The sequence below is a fragment of the Malaclemys terrapin genome, chromosome 13 (assembly GCF_027887155.1).
Source record: "Malaclemys terrapin pileata isolate rMalTer1 chromosome 13, rMalTer1.hap1, whole genome shotgun sequence".
Classification (NCBI taxonomy): Eukaryota; Metazoa; Chordata; order Testudines; family Emydidae; genus Malaclemys; species Malaclemys terrapin.
The window spans coordinates 17019426-17041216 of NC_071517.1; the positions used below are offsets into that span (position 1 = coordinate 17019426).

Genomic DNA, 21791 nt, shown 5'->3' on the forward strand with positions numbered 1-21791 from the left:
GGTGCTGCAGGGGAGGGATTCAGATATTGGCAGAGAGGCACATGGCCTCAGATTGGCATAGCAGTGGGTGCTGCAGGTCAGGGCTTGAGTCCGTTGGCAGAACTGTTTGAAGAAAGTGTGAACTAGTGCTCTTCGTCTCTCACCTTAATGAGTATTAAACTGACTCCCAGCTCTGCAAGGGAGAACAAAGAAGAAAGACACAAGCCTTGTGCTGCTCACACAATACAATCTCTTCAAACAGATGAATACGTTACACCGCTACCTCGATATAACGCGACCCGATATAACACGAATTCGGATTTAATGCAGTAAAGCAGTGCTCCGGGGGGGGGGAGGGCTGCACACTCCGGTGGATCAAAGCAAGTTCACTATAACGCGGTTTCACCTATAACATGGTAAGATTTTTTGGCTCCCGAGGACAGCGTTATATCGAGGTAGAGGTGTACTTATCTTTGCTTCAAAGCCAGGCCCACTTCTCCTCTCATTTAGACCACTGTAAATCTGAAGGAACTTCAGTGAAGTCAGCAGAGTGACTCTGGATTGCCATTGGTGTAAATGAAAATGGGATTTGGTCTGGTAGCAGGTGACTGTGGGAGAAGTTTTGGGTGCACAAAGGTTTCTCATAAAAGGCTTTTGCTGGGCTCATTGGAATCCCAACACACATGCACACACATTCATTTAAGATAAAGATTCTGGGCAACATTTTCAGAAGTACCTAAGAGACTTAGGAGTCTAAGGCCCATTTTCAAATGTGGGTTAGGCACTTAGGAGCCTGTGTCTCACTGGAAGCCAATGGGATTTAGGCTCCTGAATTCCTAAGGATACTTCTACCCTGCAAAAATACCCCTGTGGCAGCAAGTCGCACAGTCTGGATCAACTGACACGAGCTCATGAGGCTCGCATTACAGGGCTACAAATATCCGTGTAGATTAGAGGTAGTCAATTATTTTTTAAGGTCCAAATTTCTTGGTCAAGGTATAGTCAAGATCCAGACTCCAGGGAAAATAATAATAAAAACAATGATAATAATAAGTAAATATAAAGATTTCGGAGCCTGTTCAAAAGTGTCTGCTGATCCGGATTTGGCCCACGGTCCACCTATTGACTACCCCTGGTGTAGTTGTTCCTGCTCAGGCTGGAGCTTGGGCTCTGAGACCACCCCTGTCACTGGCGTGAGGCACATTGGCAAGGCATTATGAGTAAGCTTGTCCTGACATGATTTGACCCGAATCTGTTCCATTGAGAGAGACCTTCAGGGCTATCAGGGTGCTATCAGTCTTTCACCAGCACTGAGGATCTGATCCAGAGCTCATTGCAAGACTCCTGCTGTCCTCGGTGAGTGTTGAATTGAACTGAATTTGCTTTAAAAGTGTAAAAACTACAGCTCAGCTCTCACAATTTTATTAAAAACGTGCCATGACTCTGGAGGAGACTTGTTGGCTTTTTTCCACTGGGAGGTGTCTTCTTGGGCTAATCCCTTACCAGGTTAGAGCTCCTTTTAAAAGATGTTCTATAAACTCTCTGGGAACAGGGCGAGAATGTAAAGTAACTCACAGCGACGACTTCTTCTTTTTGTTTTTTTTTTAAGGGCTGGTTTATTAGAGATGCTGTCAAGGCAATTAGGCCTAAAAATTGACCTAGCATAAAAGCCTTATTGTGGGGTTTTGCTGCAAGATTTCCCCTGGTATTTTGTCTTTAAAATAATGTTCACTGCAGCAGGAAGAGAAAACAAGATCCCGTGGGGGAAAGAGGGGGAGAAGAAAGAGAGTGGGTGGCTTAGGGTAGCTGTGTCACAACTCCAAGGGTTTCTCTAGAAAGTGTCTGGACGAATTCAAGAAGCCACAGGATGCCCCCATGCCCTGTCTCTGGTGTCTCACTGAAGGATTAGCTCAGTCCCGGGCATCAGGTTCTCCTGAGACGACAGATGCACCCTGTTGCCATGATACATATATGGAAGCGTCATGAGACTTAGCATGAAAGATTCTGGTGTGCCCTCAAGGATGGTCTGGTTCTAGGGCCATGAACATGGTGGGATCCTATGGAAGAGGTGAAAACCCCTGACCTAGTGGATCCTGTCTGTCTGTCTGAGGGGTTCACAAACATTTGAAGTGTGGACCACATTTTACCACAGAGTTTTTCTTGTTGGTTCCTCCCTTCCACTCATGATTACTCAGGCTACCTCCCCTCCCATTCATGGTTGAATAACATCCGTGGAGCAACCACAGCAATTGTTGACATGGAGTGGCAATATTAGGAAAGTGTGGAATGTATTTTTTAGCTGCAAGTCTCTCCATTAGCCAGCTTGTAGTCACACACCATCTTTTATCAGGACACAATTTATTGCCAGTTTATTTTCACTGCAAAATCCAAGTGGTTTCTTCCTGACTTGTTTTGGATGACTTAGCCATCTCAATCTATAGGCTTGAGATAGAAATATAGCCATCTCCACTCCTGCAACATCACTCTGGTGTCACCGTTGCTCTACAGGAGTGTAACATTATTGAAGGTCACCAGATGGCACTATTTCTGATAGTGCTATTAGATCTGTTTAGCTCAGGGGTCGGCAACCTTTCAGAAGTGGTGTGCCGAGTCTTCATTTATTCACTCTAATTTAAATGCCAGTAATACATTTTAACGTTTTTAAAAGGTCTCTCTCTATAAGTCTACAATATATAACTCAACTATTGTTGTATGTAAAGTAAATAAGGTTTTTAAAATGTTTAAGAAGCTTCATTTAAAATTAAATTAAAATGCAGAGCCTCCCGGACCGGTGGCAGTGTGAGTGCCAGTGAAAATCAGCTTGCGTGCCGCCTTCAGCACGCGTGCCATAGGTTGCCTACCCCTGGTTTAGCTGAATGTATTGGAGCTAAGTCTTGAAGAAATGTTATATGTGACTGAGTTATTTTTAGATACCAAGCATATCACCAGTAAAGTTTGTTCTCGCTGCCTGGGTCTCTCTATGACCAATCACACTTAAATGTAGCTGCTGCCAACAAGTTCTCTCATGGAAGTAAATAAGGCAATCCATAGTGCCAGAACATTACAGGAAAAATTTATGCAGCATCATTCTAGAAGGACACCTACTGTGTTGGTCATTTAGTAGCCAAACCCTAGGATGAAGTCCTGGTGACAGCTGGACTTTTTGTGCGTGTGGCAATGCATGTACCCACCCCCCAAATAAATTATTTGAGATTCAGATGGCAACCTCATTCCAAAGCCATGATGTAGTGTAGATTTGCTGGAAAATGGACCTTTGTTCTCTGGACAGGTGTTTGAATTTTAGCTTGAGCCTTGGCTCAGTTTGTGAAATCTCAGGCAAGTTGTGTTCACTTTCAAGTTTCAGAAGGAAAATCCCATCCCCTTCTTCCAGGCTCAGCACTGCAGCATTCAGAAGCATCTGTAACAAGTCATGGATGCACTTTTTGTGTTCCAGCCTTAGCAATTTCTTGTTTTCCCCAGGGCTTATTGTTACTAAGGATTCCTGACCTATTTATAATAAAACCTCAAATAGAGGAGGCGTCAAACACCATAAACTCAGGCGAGCAAATCAGTGGGCAGTCACAGGTAGCCAAAAAGAGAGCAAAAAGCAGGGAGACAAATTACAGCCCACCAGGAAATGTGACGCTGAAAGAATTGTCCTGGTGATGAATTACAGCTGTTACATGGAGTTTAGAGGGAAGAAAAGGAAAGAGGTTTTCATTGGCGGTCATTTTCTTGGGCTTCAGCTTTTACATTGTCAAAAATAGTTCCCAGATAAGCAATATAATAGAGCCAATATTCTTGTGTAGTGAAGGGAGAAGGCTTCATTATATTAAAGTCAAACATACAGGAATATAATGAAAAATTATATATTTCAGGCTATGCTTGGGAGAGTGGCATATTAAGCATTGCAGTGAAAATAGCTGGTTAAAATCTCCCCAGTCTGCTGTTACACGCTGTTAGGCAATTGTGTTATTTTCTATTTATTTGTCTGATGATGTTTGGATTTTTATTCTTATTATTTTGAGTGAGAGATTTAATATTCCCTTTGGTGCTGCGATTCCTCTCGGAGACTCAGCCCTCCGCAGAGAAATCCCATCTCTACATTTATTCCTCAGGTACCTGCCTGGGATTCTAAATGCTCCGTCTGACAACGGTGGGCTCCATTCACCATTGCTCTGCTGCCCCTTTGCAGCTTCAGTGCAAAGCAATTGCACATCCCCCACCCCGGGGGTCCTGGGGCTGGTTCCATTCACTCTGCACTCACTGGCAAGCACCCCCAGCAAAGGGGACGTTCCGAGGTGCACTGGGGAGGCCTGTGCCAGGAATGGGGGAATCGTGGCTGGGGAAATTCTAAACCTCAGCTGTTTCCCAGCTGCTGCAAAGCCCACAGTAGCCGTATAAATCAGAGCTGCCCAGCCTGTGTCAGGTGCTGAACGGGCTGCCAGCAGCCCCAGGATCGGGGCGGGAGGGGGGCAGTGTCCTTGCACTGGGCTCCGCACTTGCACAGAGATGAGTTGGGGCTCCTGTCTTCTGTTCCCATGAGCCCGGGCACACCACTGCATCCTGTGCAGCGAAGGTGAGTGAGGGAGGTGCTGTGCTGTTGCAGAGTGGGGTGAAACCAGGGCGGTGTGACTGTAGGTTGTTGGTGCTGGGGGTACAGCCCCACAAAGCAAGGGGAGTTGTGCTGCACCACTGAAGTGTGGTGATGGACCCGGTGGAGCACTGGAGGTGTGCAGGCTTTCAAGAGAGCTCGGCACCCACCAGTGGAACAGAGCTCAGCACGCCGGGGGCACACTGGGCGCAGAGCTCTTCTGACAATCTGGCTCACTCTAGGCTGGTGAGAGTTTAGAATCCAGTTCGTCTAGCATGGGTAGGGTCAGGAAGGATGCAACACAGCTGCTGCTCTTCACCAGTTCTGGCCCACAGCTGTTGATTGCCTGTCAGGTGGCTTGTTTCCGTGGTGGCTGCAGTGGGTTACATTTCAAAGTACCGCTAGCAAGCTGGAGACAGGGCTCCACAAATGATTCCTAAGCCATCCCACACAGCTAAAACCATCCTGGCCATCACTGGACATGCACATCGGGCAATTGGTGACTCCTCTTCAGCATGGAGCACCACCTCTCCCTCTTCTCAGGTCATGCGCTGCAGGTAGGGTTGGCTCGGTCACATCCCTGGCGAGGTTTCCCAGAGAGTCCCAGCCACGTGTCTCCGTATGACCTTTTCACACACTCACACCTCACTACTGCAGTAAAAATCTTTAAAGATGGATTTATTCTGAGGGACTCACCCTCGGCCATCTAAGCATGCGCTAGATTCATAGACTCATTTCATGGTTTACTTCCATCCATGCTGCACCTACCTTTCCCTGCCTTATAGTCCATTCGCTCCCCTCCCCTCTCCTGTAATGGGGAAATGAAGAGACCCTTGCCCCCAAACACCAGGGCAGGTCATGTGTCCAGTGAACATCAATGGGGATTTGGTTCTAGGACCTCCTCGGTGTTGTCAGTCTGGCTTGCCTGGGACTTCTCGCTGCGTGCTGTCCCAGCTCTGTATATGTGACTGGCTAAGTGGACCTCGACAGAACTGCCCAGAAAAACCACAGACTCGATTCGGTGGCGAAGGTGCTCAGCTGGGTTTATTGTCGACTAAACACTGTATTAGCACCCCTGCCCAGTGGTTATAGGTATACTAAAACATCTATGCCCGTCACAATGGACCAGCTCAGTCAGCAGCAGGTCTTTCTGCTGCCCCTTAGGCCGGACAAAGGTTTAAGGCGAGGTATCCCAAGATTTATAGATTGAGACAAACAATCTGAGCTAAACAACCGACGTGCCAGCTTCCGTGTTTCATGGCATGGTTGCTCATTCCTTTCTCCTGTTGTTTCAGACAAAATATTCCTATTCACCACTTCTGTCTGGATACTTTACTCCTGATGTTTCTGACAAAATATCTCTGTTCATCACTTCTGTCAAACCATCTTATCTTGTGCTAGGTTGGGGTGTGCTTGTGCAAGCCTGCTGGAATGTGTTTACATATTCGGTGCGTTTTAGCAGTGCCAGCAGTACCGGTACCAAGACACTGAACTTACAGGCATTTGCTTTAATACATGCCCTGACTTTGGTTCACAGTTCAGGCCTCACGTCTTGCAGCAGGCCTAATGCTCTAGGCTCTCTCTGCTACACTCAGGTCTCTGTCTTCTCTCTTCATCCTCATCCTTCTTTATGGCTGAGCAGATTTGCATCTCATCCCAAGCAGAGCTAAGAAATCTTATTCCTTCCTTAGCCTCTCCTGCCCCCTGTCACAGTAACTCTTGCTGGTGATTTTTGATGCCTCTTCTGTTAACACTTCACCATCTGTTCCCTGCCTGGCAGTGGGAAGCAAGGCCTGGACTGGGGTAGAGACAGAGGTGAAACTACACCCTGTGGGACTGGACCGGCTTCTCCAGCAGTGATTTAAAGGGCCCAGAGCTCCGGCCCCTGCGGGGAGCCCCAGGCCCTTTAAATCACTGCCAGAGCCCCGGGTAGGCTGACCAGACAGCAAATGTGAAAAATCGGGACAGAGGGTGGGGGGTAATAGGAGCCTATATAAGAAAAAGACTCCAGAATCGGGACTGTCCCTATAAAATCAGGACATCTGGTCATCCTAGCCCTGGGGCTCTGGCAGCCAGGCTTGGGCAGGGATTTAAAGGGCCCAGGGCTCCCCACAGTGGCAGGAGCTCCAGGCCCTTTAAATCCCCACCCGAGCCCTGCCGCCCTGGGGTAGCAGTGGCAACGCTCCCGTGGGGATTTAAAGGGCATGGAGCTCCTGCCACTGTGGGGAGCCTCTGCAGCTGGTAGCTCCGGGGTGATTTAAAGGCCCTGGGGTTCCAAGCCAGAGTTGGAGCCCCAGGGCCTTTAAATCTTGAAAGGTCCCACCTCTTCTGGTTGAGGCCACGCCTCTTCTGGTAGAGGCCACGCCCTGCTCAGGACTCCGGAGTGCTGATAAGTCCTTAAAGTTACTTTCACCCCTGGGGAGAGATGTTCTGTGAGGGCAGTGTTTCCCTGCCCATCGCATTTCCTCCTCTCCTACTGCTGTTCTGATTGTTCACCATCGCCGCTGCTCACATGCCCACCTCCTCCTTCTCCCATCGCCACCACATCTTCTATGCTCACGCTTAACTCTGTGATCGAAACACTCATCCCCTCCACACCAGCTCTGGTGTCCCGTATGTTATCCATCTTTCTGCGGGCTTGTTTGCACTCGCTCCCTGTCTTTTTTTCCCCTTCTGCTTCTAATTCTGATTGTGTGGCTGGGACCGCAGCAGAGTGCCAATTTCTTGAAGATAATTGTTTAATTAATATCTGACAGGCCTGGAATCCTGTTGACAGCCATGCTGTTGGTGACAACAGGAACATTGGCTGCCACGAGAGTGACAGGTTCTCAGTGAAGGAGGAGAAGACTCTAGGTACAGCCCTCATTGGGCCAGATTCTGCCTCAAGTTACACCCTTGTAGTCCCATAGCCTTCGACTAGGCTCGCTGAAGTGTAGGAAGGGCAGGGTTAGCCAACAGGTTCACAATCACGTTCATTGTGACCTCCTGTCCACTTAGGCTGAGTCAGCTTTGGTGTGTCACTTTCCTTCCCCTCCCTGCTGTCTGGAGTAGAGACTTAGGGCTAAATTGTGCCCTCGTGGGGCATGGAGGAACCATGCAGCATCTGAGATCCCCAGGAGGAAATCAACGAGAATTCCTGCTGCACCGATTGCAGCAAGCGTACTGCGCTGGCCGCTGCAGGGCCAGCTAGCCTGAACACTGTGCTGCAGTTCTGATACAGAGGAACCACCTCCAGGCCCTTTTAAGCCTTTGCCTCTTGGTGGGGACTGACACCAAAGGTACCATTTAGTTCCCATGGTGATTTTTTTGTGTGTGATGTGGACAGTTGTCACTGGGATCTGGGATGAAAAACTATCCAACTCCCTTAACAAGACCACCAAACAACTAGCCAGAATTAGCCTGGACAGATTCCAACTATCAACCTACAGTACAAGGGAAAGGTTCTGTATCCCATTAATAATCCGTTACCCTTCTCAATACCTTACTGAGGATACATGAAAAAGGAGCGGGATAATGTGTTACCCACCTTCTCCCTGCCCCTAAACTACCACAGGCTTGCTTCATCCACCTGTTACAACCTCTCTTTTAGGTGCTGAGATTTTGGAGGCAGGGACTGTCTATACAGTGCCTCACACAACGAGGCCCTGATCTTGTTGGGGGCATCTCTGGTGCTGCCGTAATACAAATAATTAATAGGAATAAACTGAACCTCCTTGGCACTTCCAGGATTAAAAGGGGGGGGAAAAATCTGCCTCCCCTTAAATCTGTGTTAGGCAAAATAGAGAACAATTCACAGCATTCTGCCGGTAGAGAGTGAAACAGACAATTGCAATTTGCTCTGAGAAAGGAACTACTATTTAAAAACTCTCAGAAGCGCCCATCAAATCCTTTTATCCAAGTTCCCAAGTCAAACCAGGGCGAGCTCAATAATTCATAGGCAGGATCAGCGCCTGTCATTATGTCGAAACTGATTACCGCGCACACCTGTAATTAGATATAATGGGTGTAATTTCCAGTCTCGCTGAGATATTTATGGCAGGAAGTTGCTTAGAGGTATCTTCTCTCCAGGCTGAGCCTTTTGAGTTTTGGTTTGATAAGTACTTCAAAAGGAGACAAATAATTCTGAGATTTACTGTTGGTGAAATGAAGGAACAGCATTTTCAGAAAAAAATAATGTAGGCGTCTCTTAGTTTAGAACCTATTTACTGTAGGTGAGTCCAACTCTGGAGAGATGCATCAGAGCCAGGGGAGGAGTACTGCACAAGTACCCTGCTGCATCTCCCCCGCCATCCCATTTTTACCCACTGAGGCAATACCCCTCTGGAAGACTGGGTCAGTGTGATGCTTTGGGGGTTCACCCAGACCAATAAGGGGTTGTGTCACTGCCTGCCCTGTAACCTTGGGTGCTTCTGTGCTGTGCACTTTAGCTCAGAGCCCGGACACACCAGCAGCCTGCTTTGTTGCTCCTTTAAAGAGACTGAGGATTTTACCTTTCAGTTTGAAACACTACTCTGAGATGGTTGTGTGATAAAACAAGATTACCTTTATTAAGAAAGAACAGCTATTGAAGTGATACCAAATAGAAGGAATTGGGATAGAAATGGTTACAAACAAATAAAGATAAAAATGTGCTTCTAAGACTAAAACCTACCTTAACAAACTAGAGTCTTTTGTTCCAAGTAGTTTTCTCACCCCAGTTGCTTTTCCAGCATGGCTGGCCAGTTCTTAGCCAGGATCTAACACAGAGCTCGAAGCGCTAGGTTTTTTTTTTTTCTCTTCAGCTGAAGGAGACCAAAATAACTTTTTTCTCCGTGCTTATATCATCAAAGTTTATCTTTGTTTTCAACATCAGGAAGCCCTCCGGGGGGCTCAGCTTGCCGTGTCCAGCAGGGAAATGATGCCATGTTAATTTTTGCAGTTGAAATAGTTAAGTGGTTATCTCCCCCACTCCCTCGTTTGGTGGCTTTGTTTACCTTTTATGTAAATGTACCTTTATTGTGTGTCTTTGCTCAACCTACATTGGAGGCACATTCAAGCAGGGGGGACACCACATTCCTTTGTCTAGAGTGGGGGGATTTAAGCCTTTCCTGCCAACCACATTTTAAGAACATATTTCCAGCACATATTTATAATTTTTCATATATCACCCCTACATATGCACCACACCATAGTATTAATGACCCGTGCATTACCAGTTCGCATAAGATACTTTACATGACACCATTTAGATACAGATTATGACAACAGTGAGTTGGGATGATACACTAAGCTGGTCAGGCCAGCTGAGACTCACTGCTAGTTACCAGGCAGCTTCTAGCCCTCTGGCAGTGGGATGCTATTTGGGTCACAGTCAGGAATGGCCTATGAGCTCCAGAAAATCAGAATGTCCAGGGCTGAAAGTTCCTTCCAGGAAGTATGTCCTTCCAGGAATAAGTTTGCAGCATTGTAAGAGTTGCAGTGTTGCTCATCATTGCCTACCCTACAAGGGAGTTAGCAAGCAGCATCACCCATGTGTGAAGAATGAATCTATCTATCCTCATCACTGTAGTATCTGAGCAACCATTAAAGAAAGGTTATGAGAGAGAGAACTGCGATTAGGGTACTTGTGCACAAAGCAAGAAATACATTAACATAAGTGGTGGACAGTTGTAAGTTTCGGGCAGTGGCTGTGATTTTCAAGTGGGTAGTTGTAAATTTCAGGATGTGAGAGTAACTGTTCAAGGAAACAGGAATGGCTCTACATCAATCCTCTGCCAATACTCTACTGATTAAAAGTGGAAGTAGAAAGTATCCTCCATAAGGACAGCAGTGTTTCATAATCCATGATAAAAATATGCCATTCATTTAAATGATAGTGCCTATCCAGAGAGAAGAAGCTGAATGCTGTGTATAAATAGCAGACAGAATACGGGGGCGGTGTGTCAGAAATCACACCGACTCAGAGCTGCTGAAAATACATTTGCTTCATCCCAGCATCCACACTCTGCCAAAAGCCTCTTCCTGCTTCACAGCCCCTGGTATTAGACTGACTGCAAAGACCCAAAATCTAGGTGGCTGAATGTTTTCTGCTTATTAGGATTAGGTATGCATAGTCGGAGAGAATTGACTCATGGAATCTCTTTGTTCCACAGCTTTTGAATTACCTGGGCCATCCCTAACTTGTTAATTCCCATCTCCATTACTCTAATGATCTATCTATCTATCTATCTATCTATCTATCTATCTATCTATCTATCTATCTATCTATCTATCTATCCCTAATCATAGAATCATAGAACTGGAAGGGATCTCAGGAGGTCATCTAGTCCAGTCCCCTGCACTCATGGCAGGACTAAGTATTATCTAGACCTTCCCTGACAGGTATTTGTCTAACCTGCTCTTAAAAGCCTCCAATGATGGAGATTCCACAATCTCCCTAGGTAATTTGTTTGAGTGCTTACCTGCCCTGACAGTAAGTTTCTCCTAATGTCCAACCTAAACCACACTTGCTACAATTTAAGCCCATTGTTTCTTGTCCTATCCTCAGAGGTTAAGGAGAACAATTTTTCTCCCTTCTCCTTGTATCAACCTTTTATGTACTTGAAAACTATTATCATGTCCCCTCTCAGTCTTCTCTTCTCCAGACTAAACAAACCCAGTTTTTTCAATCTTCCCTCAAAGGTCATGTTTTTTAGACCTTTAATCATTTTTGTTGCTCTTTTCTGGACTTTCTCCAACCTATCCACATATTTCCTGAAATATGGTGCCCAGAACTGGACACAATACTCCAGCTGAGACCTAATCAGCGTGGAGTAGAGCGGCAAAATTACTTCTCGTGTCTTGCTTACAACACTCCTGCTAATACATCTCAGAATGATGTTTGCTACAGTGTGCCTGTCACTGTAGTTTCTAGGCACCATTGCTATTGTGCTGGGTGATGTATGAACAAGACTAAAGCAAAGTTTGCTTCCACTCCATCAGAATCACCAAACAAGGGCACTGGCTTGTTCAGAGAATCAGTAATGGGAGAGGAGAGTCTTTTTATTTAAATCTCTGGATCACCCATTCAAACCTGGCCCCAGATCAGTAATAACTGACCTGTTCAGTGGCCTGGGTGAAATGAATGTTTGGTGAGTCGCAGCCCAATTCATATGAGGCACCTGTCTTTGTCACAAAATGTCCACTCCAAAACAGCACTTAAATTGGTCATCTCCCCCAGAGAGACAAAGGGCTAAACTGACCATGAAGACTGAACTTCCTTCTTGCTCCTAGAGGAGCTTCCTCTAAGTCAGGGTTGAGGCACATTGGCAGAGGAGGGTACAGGGGAAGCTGATGCTGCCTCCAACTTGGCACATGTAGACAGAGGCCCTCCTGCTCCTGGGCTGTGGCACCTTTCACCAGCTCTAACCACCATTGAACATTGTAAAGAAAAAACATACTCTGCCACCGCATATACCACTGAATATCAGCAGAGAGAGAAATGATCTTTCCAGGCCCAGGTGAAAGCGTCACAAACCAGAGAAAGTAAAAAATTGCAGAGATGGCTTTAAAACACAGGCTGCTTATGGTCTGGGGGCCGGGGGTCTTAGGAAGATGGATCTTGGCCAGAGTATGGGTGGAGCTTGTTGGGAAATGGTTTCTGACTGTTTTTAAGGAAAATGAAAATGTTTCAAAAGAAATATTTCCATCAGCACGAAGCATGGAGCCTCTCAGCACCACTGTGACCTCATTTGAGAGCCAATGGGACTCCATTCTTCCTGTCCCTTCCTCTCCACAAGAGACGGCCACTTCTCTCATCCATTAGTCTGCTCCCAGTTAAAATATAAAGCCATGCTTTATTGCAGTCATTCCTAGGCCCAGCGCCTTGGTGACCTCTGGGACACCCCAGGGGATGGTGCAACATGACACTGTGCTGCACATCTGTGACTTCTCCATCAATGTGTTCTGTCATGCATAATCTGCCGCTAATGATAACTATTAGATGCCGTCCCTTTGGATTTTAGGCAGAGACAGGCCAAGCTGCTGTGGGGGCTGGTGGGGTTTAGGGCCATGCTAATCAGGGCCAGAAAACAAACAGGAAGATGTCAAACCGCAAGCCACAGCAGATGAAGAACTGAGGGATAATGAGAAAAGTGACTCAGTGGGACAAAGTGGGATTCAATGCAATATGGGAAGTTCAGCAAAGCAGGTTCAAGTGTCTGTGCTGTTGACTGCATTAATCACGGCGAGGCGGGCAAGGTGCCAGCTGCCGGGCTATCGTTGTTCAGAAATTTCATGGCGCCTGGTCTCATTCCAAAGTTGCACGGCAAACCCTTTATTCCCGTGTGCCCTAATGTCTAGAGCCTCCTGCTCTCTCCCACCCGCTATTTCTTTAGCCCTGCTCACTTTTATAGCTAATCATAGCTTCCATTTAAATGCTAATCGGTCTCAGCAGAGGCCCTGTTTTACATACAGCGTGTCTTTTGTGGTGCAATAAAGCTTAAGCTCCAAATGTTAAATATCCATTGAGACTCCATTAGGCATTTTTCCCCTCTGGGGCTTGGTGAAGGGGCGGGGGGAGCAGAGGGGAAATGATGTATTGTCTGCAAAACTGGAAACAAGACGCAAAGATTATTCACCTTTTGAGATGTTTCACTGGTGCTCCTTTGTGTCTCTCTCTGCGTCCCACCTACCGCCTTAATCCCTTCCTCATCAGCACTAATGGCACACTGGATCCTATAATGAAGCATGTCTGCAATGGTCTGGAGAACAGAGCCAATCAGAGTTCCTGCTGCTAGACTCTGCTCTTGACCCCAACACCAGACCTGGACCCATCAAGCTTAGCTCTGCCATCAGTGGATTATTACCTTCAGGAGTTCTGTCCCACTTAGCCCTGGTCACTAACTCAGCAGGAAACCCTGTCCCTACACAGTGCTAGCCTGGCTGCTGGAGGAGGCGTTTGTATTGGGAGATGGCAGGTGAGTAGGCTGGATGGGCTCGGAGTCTCTAGGTCGGATTGAATACTTTATTGGCAGCGGGCCTTGTTTCCTGTTGAAATTTCCTGCTGTGTGTGATGTTATTGACATGAACTGTGACCGCAGAGATCATTGTTGCAACCAAAGTCCTGTAGTGGCACCAAATCTTGTACAAAGGAGGTCAAGTAAAGTGTCTATGAAAAGGTTATGGTTTGCTGGTTATGATTATGGTATCTGTATGCATGTATCATTTTTGTATTTAAAGTTATAAGTATTGGCTCTGTACTGTCTGTATTTCAAACTTGTGCTATGCTTCTGGCTGACACCCCAGACAATTTGGCATCAGCACTGCCTAGCCTGCTCGATGGCCCATTAAGGACCATCAGCCATACAACTGACCCATTGAGAGAAGGCAGATACACCTTATGACTCAGCAAGGCAGGCAGGGACATGCCCATGGAGAGAACTCTCAGTCTTCCAAGCCATGTGCTGGGCAGCTTGTGTGTGAAACAAAAGAAGCACAGGTCGAATGGCAGCTGTATAAAAGGCAGCTTCATCTTCTCCATTTTGTCTTCAATCCTGCTTCTTACCTCTGGAGGAACTTTGCTACAAACTGAAGCTCTGAACAAAGGACTGAATGACCCATCCAAGCTGTGGATGTACTCCAGAGACTTGATTTGAGCCTGCAGTTTATTCCATCACTGCTACAAGCCTGAAGCAAGAACTTTGCCATTGCTGTATGTAATTGATTACTTTGACCAATTTTAGCTCTCATCTATCTTTCTTTCTTTATATGAAGAAACCTTTAGATTTTAGATTCTAAAGGATTGGCAACAGCATGATTTGTGGGTCTGGGACTTGGTCTTTGGAATCAGGAGAACCTTTTTTCTTTTACTGGGATATTGGTTTTCATAACCATTCATCCCCATAAGGAGTGGTGCTGGTGGTGATACAAGGGAACTGGAGTATCTGAGGGAGTTGCTTGTATGACTTCTGGTTAGCCAGTGGGGTAAAACCGAAGTCCTCTCTATTTGGCTGGTTTGGCGTGCCTTACCTGTTACCTGGGGTTCTTTCAACCCAAAGCTCTTGGTAACTTTTACTCTGTGTGAGGTGGTATCAGGAAATAAATCAGGGGAGACACGGCCTTCCGACCGACAGATGGCTGGCACAAACAGGACAACACAAGAGGGCTTTCACTTAAAGCTAAACTTTACTTAGTCTCAAGCACTTACACACGTCCGCAACAGATTAGTAAAACACCCCCAGCCCTCGATAATTACCAAAGCTGAGTGTGGCTCTCGAGTGACACAGCGGCAGGCTTCTGGTGGCCAAATCTTCCGTCTGCCAGTGGGGACCACAAGATGTATCCAGGGGGCAAGTCCAAAAAGCATCCAAAAGAGTCCCCAAATGAGTCCAACTACCTCAAACTTTTCCCCCTTATTTATACATTAGTAATAGAGTGACATGTCCCTTAAAGAAAACTTGTTAAGTAAGCAGTTTCAATGGTCAAGCAAGAGGTTCCTTCTGATTATTGATTAACCAGGTGTGGGTTTTTCCAGAGTTTTCAGCCTTGAGACCCCAATAGACATTCCTGGGGCACATCCTGCTCTTTTAAAATGCATGTATCAGCAATTTCAACACAATTCTTATCAGGAAGGACGCAGGGTCAAGCTGCCCTTTCTGTGGCACCCCAAACGCCCTCCCCTCCTGCCTTGGTCAAGCTGAGACTGCTTAATAGGTTACTTTAACAATAAGCCATAGTGGTTTCAGACACTTTACTGGTTTGCCAAAATCTCCCCGTACAGACCCCCAGCCTTGGGCTGTGACTACCCTACTCTAAGCAATTTGTCCTGAATTGATACTCTCAGTAGAGTCCCGCCAGACAGGGCCGGCTCTGGCTTTTTTGTCGCCTCAAGCAAAAAAGCCTCCCCCCCCCCCCCCCCGCCAGCGCAGCAGGAGAGGGCACTGAGCCCGGCCGCGGCCGCTCTCCCCGACTGGCCAGAGCGCCGGGGGGAGGGCGGAGAGTCCGGCCGGGGCTCCGCTCTCCCCAGTGGCCGGAGCGCCGCGGGGAGGGCGGCGAGCCCAGTCGCGGCCCCGCTCTCCCCGGCGGCCAGAGTGCCGGGGGAGGGTGGCAAGCCCACTGCAGCTCCACTCACCCCGGTGGCCGGAGCCAGAGCGCCGCGCCGCCCCCCTCCAGGTGCCGCCCCAAGCACAACCTTGGTGGGCTGGTGCCTGGAGCCGGCCCTGCCGCCAGAGGCCGCTTCGCTGACTATGCCACTGTAACGAAGATAGAGAGGATGGAGAAGATGAAGCTGCCTTTTATAGTCTCTTGCCATGTGGCCTGTGCTTCTTTTGTTTCACACACAAGCTGCCCTGCACATGGCTTGGAAACCTGAGAGTTCTCTCCATAGGCATGTCCCTGCATGCCTTGCTGAGTCATAAGGTGTATCTGCCTTCTCTCATGGGTCAGTTGTATGGCTGATGGTCTTAAATGGGCCATCAAGCAGGCTAGGCAGTGCTGATGCCAAATTGTCTGGGGTGTCATCCCGAAGCATAGCACAAGTTTAAATACAGACAGTACAGAGCCAATACTTTAAATACAAAAATGATACATGCATACAGATAGCATAATCATAACCAGCAAATCATAACCTTTTCATAGACACCTTATTTGACCTCCTTTGTACAAGATTTGGTGCCACTACAGGACCTTGGTTGCAACAATGATCTCTACGGTCACAGTTCACATCAATAACATCACACTGTGGGTTTCTTTGCAGGGCAGCACTCAGCTGCTGCCAGTCTGGAGAGTTGACTACAAAACATTATTTAATAATGGGTTGAGCCCACTCCCTAGCTGGCAGGTCATACCCCCTCGGGCCATGGTGCTGTGCCTAGCACACTAGCTTGTCCCTAGAGCTGTCTTGAACCCTAGGTGGAGATCCTGCTCTGTGGCCTATGCAGTAGAGCAGTGGTTTTTCAACCTGTGGTCTGCAGACTCCTGGGCGTCTTCAAACTATGTCTAAGGAAAAAGAACAGGAGTACTTGTGGCACCTTAGAGACTAACAAATTTATTTGAGCATAAGCTTTCGTGGGCTACAGCCCACTTCTTCGGTTGCATCCGAAGAAGTGGGCTGTAGCCCACGAAAGCTTATGCTCAAATAAATTTGTTAGTCTCTAAGGTGCCACAAGTACTCCTGTTCTTTTTGCGGATACAGACTAACACGGCTGCTACTCTGAAATATGTCTAAGGAGTCTGTGAAAGGTGGTCATTACCATAGAGCAGTGGTTTTGAACCTGTGGTCCGCACACCTTTGGGGATCCAAAGACTGTCTAAGATTTCCAAAGGGGGCTGCACCTCCATTCAACATTTTTGAAGGGTCTGCAAATGAAAAAAAGGTAGAAAACCACTGCAGTAGAGAATAGTCTCCCTGTATCCCCAACTCATCCGGGCATCGATGATGGAGAGGGCAGGGTCCTGCCCAGAATATTTGCCAGTAGCAATAAAAAGACTGGGCTAAAAATCCTGAAAGGCCCCGAGCACCCTGAACTGACATTGACGGGGGGTCCTGTTCAATGAGGCGCTGAGCACCCTGAGCTGACAGACCCTTTAAGAAAGGACAGGGATGTACCTGATGGTGTCTCAGGCTGCAGTGGGGGTGGATGGCATTTGAATGCATCTGAAATTGTTTCAATGTTTCCATGGATTTCCCCCCATCCCCAACACTTTGTGTTAGGCCACTGCACGGGGTCATTTTGTTGAGGTGCAGCCCCTATTCAGTGCTAGGGAAATGAGATTGAATTGTTTTCCTGTGAATTTACTGCTGGGGAGAGATGCTGCATTGACAGCATTGGAGCTGGAAGTCCTACGTGGCATGGACAGCAGCCATGCAAGTTTCTCCGCTCTGATCCATGTCAATGTGCCTCACGTGGGACCTGCAGGCGAACCACCCGTACTGCTGGATGGCTTTAGACTCCAGGCCCAGGGAATCCTTAGCCGCCCTGCTCAGACTGCCCGCAAAGGTGTTGGATTAGTGCTGACAGCTGTGGTGGTTTTTGTCACATAGACACAGTGCACTAGGAACTGGGCTGAGACCTGCCAGACTCATTCCATGTACAACACAGATAACTGGCAACATTTCTATGCACACCCATTGGACCCAAACAGGCCCAAGTTCTTGAGCACCTGTCACCCACTTTAAAAAAACGTGGCCAACGGTGTTTGGATGGGGGTGGTGCTAATATAACAGAATATGTCAGTTATTGCAGGTCTGGATTAATGTGGAGGTACCGGCCCAGGGAATGCACTTTCCTTTCTAAGCTCACGTGTCACCACTGCCCCAAGTTTCCTGTATTTTACTATATAGCCGCACTGCTGTGCTATGTAATGCTCTAAAGACCTCGGTCTTTCCAGTCACTCTGCTCTTACAATCCTGGGAATATCCCAGTCTCCCCAGTCCCCCTTCTTACAAGGTTAGCACTCTCCCATATAGGCCAGGCCCTATGCTCTGTAATGCTGGCACCCTGGGTCTCTCTCCTCATGGCTATCCAGCTCTTGGTGGCTCTTTAAAGGTTTCGTCTTCTAGCCAGACTTTTGTGTGCTCTTCAGGTCATTTGAGAAGCCTGCTGGTACGTTTGCACCCGAACAGTGTTTGAGATGAGCCCACGTCCCAGGACGTCTTCCATCCTGTGTTTAACCCAAACTGTTGAAAACCCGGTTTTCAGTAAGAAAATGCAAGTTTTGGTAAACACACACAATATACTATATAGCCGCACTGCTGTGCTATGTAATGCTCTAAAGACCTCGGTCTTTCCAGTCACTCTGCTCTTACAATCCTGGGAATATCCCAGTCTCCCCAGTCCCCCTTCTTACAAGGTTAGCACTCTCCCATATAGGCCAGGCCCTATGCTCTGTAATGCTGGCACCCTGGGTCTCTCTCCTCATGGCTATCCAGCTCTTGGTGGCTCTTTAAAGGTTTCGTCTTCTAGCCAGACTTTTGTGTGCTCTTCAGGTCATTTGAGAAGCCTGCTGGTACGTTTGCACCCGAACAGTGTTTGAGATGAGCCCACGTCCCAGGACGTCTTCCATCCTGTGTTTAACCCAAACTGTTGAAAACCCGGTTTTCAGTAAGAAAATGCAAGTTTTGGTAAACACACACAAAAAAAATATTTTTTTTTTTTTTGCAAGAAATGGCACATCTTGATAATGTCGACAGTCTTTGTTTCTTTATCAAGGCCATTTTTGTGACACAAACTTTGAGCAGCTCCAAATATTGTAATGGTGGTTGTGGTAGCACCTGGAGCCCCCTCCGGGGAGCAGGGCTCCATCATCCTAAGTGCTGTACATACATATGACAAAAAGTCAGCCTGACCCAAAAATGCTTACTGCCTAAGTATATGCTAAGAGACAACAGGCGGGTACACCAGACAGACGGTAGGGGAGCACAAGGTAGCATGAGATCGTTAAGATCAGTCTGATAGGCAGCAGTCACCGTTACAGTGTCACAAAACTTAGGAATCCATTATGCTGCTATTGATTACTAATCAGCTCTTCAAAAGCTCCCATCCGCAACATCTATTGTTCAAGACTATGCTCGGAGCCGTACACACTCTTCTGAAAGAGCATAGGCTTTGTCCAAGGTTAGGGGCTTTTGCTGAGAGTGGGGAGGACTCCACATACGTGTAATCTCCAGGCTTTGCTTTGATTCTTAATTGCCACATTCTGAGCTCTGATCTCCTAGAATGAGGGGAAAGAAAGGAACGGGGGAGTTTCACCAAGAGCCATTTGTTTTGCTGAGCCCGTCTGTTGTTGGGGCTCCCATCTTTCACATTCCTACTCCATCCACATGCCTCCTGGTAGCAGATGGCTGCATGTGTCTGTTGGCGTTTCTGACAGGTCCAACATGATGATCACCAGCATCCCTGAAAGTGCCCAAGAAAACTTTGGCGGGGTAGCAGACTTGAGACAAGGCCTATTCAGATAGCAGATTGCTCCAATGGTGCACCCTGCTCCCAGAAAAAGATGCTTGGGTGGAAGGGGCTAGAGACGTGCAAAATAAAGCCGGTCAGCAATTTTCCAGTGCGATGTTTTCCTGCTAGAAACTGCTGATTCGTCTCCATCTAAACTTTCTGCGGAAGCATGTTGATTTCAACAAATTTCAATACGGTCGCACTGCTCCTTATTGGAACTGAACGTTCTGGGTTTTTTAAGGACTTTCCAAAATTTATTTTATTTTATATTAGATAATAATAATATAAAACAGTCAACACTGAAACATTTTGTTTTGATTGACCTAAAACAAAAAAAATGTTGAAAATGTTGTTTCTCAGGAAATTCTTTTTTTCATTCTGATTCAGAACTAAAACAAATATTGCAATTGTGGAACGTCCCAGGAAACAGAAGTTCTGGGTCCCACAGGGCTCTAGCGCAAAGTGTGAACGATTCTTAAGAATGGATTAATTAGTACTGGAGCATAACCCTATCCACACTGCTGCTGTCCCCTGCTGGGAGCCAGCCGCGCTGCTTCTGGAGTCAGCCCGGTGGAGACTTCAGAGCAGGCAGCAATGCAGCAAGCCGTCTCCTTGGAGCACTGGTTGGTGCTTGTGTGCCCACCTTACACCCGACATTAGCTGCTCCCACCAGTGAAGATGGGCCTGGAAATGGGTTTCAGGAGGTCTTGCTGTGAAAGGAAACATGAAAAGCCATTAGGAAAACTGGTCTGTGAGTACAAGCTCCCAGTAACTTTCCTCCTCCCGCAGGCATCGTGAGCTGGCTTTGTAAGTGGTGGGCAGCTGAGGGCCCTAAGCCAAGGAGAAGGGAGGGGTCTTTCCCTGCTTGTGACTATGTCCTATTGTTTCCTTTCCACAGGTGGACCCTTACGTACCCTATGAATACACCTGCGAGGGGATGCTGGAGCGGATTCACGCTTACATTCAGCACCAGGTCCGTGACCGCTCTCCCACCCCACAGGGCTTCCCACTTCATCTCTTGGGGGAAGCAGCCAGACAGGCATCCTGGCCAGCAGACTGTATTTAAAGATGTGCAACAAACTGCAGGTTCCTCAAAGGGGACACGGAGGGTCACAACACTTTTCAGCCAGCCAGGGCCCCGAGGTTTGGAGTGACCTGGCTGGGGAGGGAGGGAGTTGTGGGGGACTGGATTGACCCAGGGGACAGTTGTGGTGGGTTGCAGTGAGTCTCCTCAGCCCCTGATTCCAGGGAAGGGTTAGTAGTTTCATTCTAAACCAGACTAATAGAGCTCAGTGAAACCTGAATCCCAGAACAAAACACAGGGGGAGAGAGGAAACTCCTGTGAACCCCTCTCCTTTCCTGCAGACCCGGGGGAACCCTCTGAGATCCCCTCACTGCCAAGGTTCACAGCCTGTGAGCTCTTGGCAGGGCTGCATGGGGAGTTGCATTGTCACCGTGTAGGTCAAGGCCCAAGACCTGTCTGAGAGGAGCAGTTGCTGCTAAACCACTTCATTCAAAGCATTCCAGGATCTCTATCCCATCTTAATCCCAAGGTCTGAAAGCACCAGCGACCTCCCCTGGATGGCTCTGCAGCCAGTGATTATTGTGTGTGCTGTCAGTAGGGTTGCCAACTTTCTGATTGGTGAAAACCGAACACTTCTGCCCCACGCCCTGCCCCACTCCTTCCATGAGGCCCCGCCCCTTCCCCACCCCTTATCTGAGGCCCTGCCCCTGCTCACTCCATCCCCCATCCCTCCTTCGCTCGCTGTCCCTCATCCTTGCTCATTTTCACCGGGCTGGGGCAGAGGGTTGGGGTGCAGGAATGGATGTGGGTTCTGGCTGAGGCTGCAGGCTTGGGGTGGGCCAAAAATGTGGGGTTTGTGTGGGAGGGGGCTCCAGGCTGGGGCAGGGAGTTGGGGTGCAGGAGGCAGTTAGGGGTGTGGGCTTCAGGCAGGAGTTTGGATGCAGGAGGGGGCTCAGGGCTGGAGGAGTGGGAGAGGGTTCAGGGTTCAGGCTCCGGATGACTCTCACCTCAGGTGGCTCCTGGAAGCAGTGACATGTCCCTCTGGCTCCTAGGTGGAGGTGTGGCCAGGTGTCTCTGCACACTGCCTCCGCCCACAGGCGCTGCCCCTGCAGCTCCCATTGGCCATGGTTCCCAACCAATGGGAACTGTGGAGCCGGCACTTGGGGCGGGGGCAGCACATGGAGCCCCCTGGCTGCCCCGGAGTTGGAGGGACATGTCGCTGCTTCCAAGAGCCACACAGAGCCAGGGCAGGCAGGGAGCCTGCCTTAGCCCTGCTATGCCACGAACTGGA

The 21791-nt window shown here is 48.0% G+C and overlaps 1 protein-coding gene across 1 annotated transcript in view; it reads left to right on the forward strand.

Moving 5' to 3' along the window:
- The window catches only part of MGAT5B (alpha-1,6-mannosylglycoprotein 6-beta-N-acetylglucosaminyltransferase B), a 178288-nt gene that overhangs the window by 152112 nt on the left and 4385 nt on the right, over nucleotides 1-21791 (forward strand). Inside the window, exon 16 of the mRNA XM_054047560.1 lies at nucleotides 20375-20449. Coding sequence (XP_053903535.1) covers nucleotides 20375-20449 — 75 coding nt within the window. The remainder of the gene's footprint in view (nucleotides 1-20374; nucleotides 20450-21791) is intronic.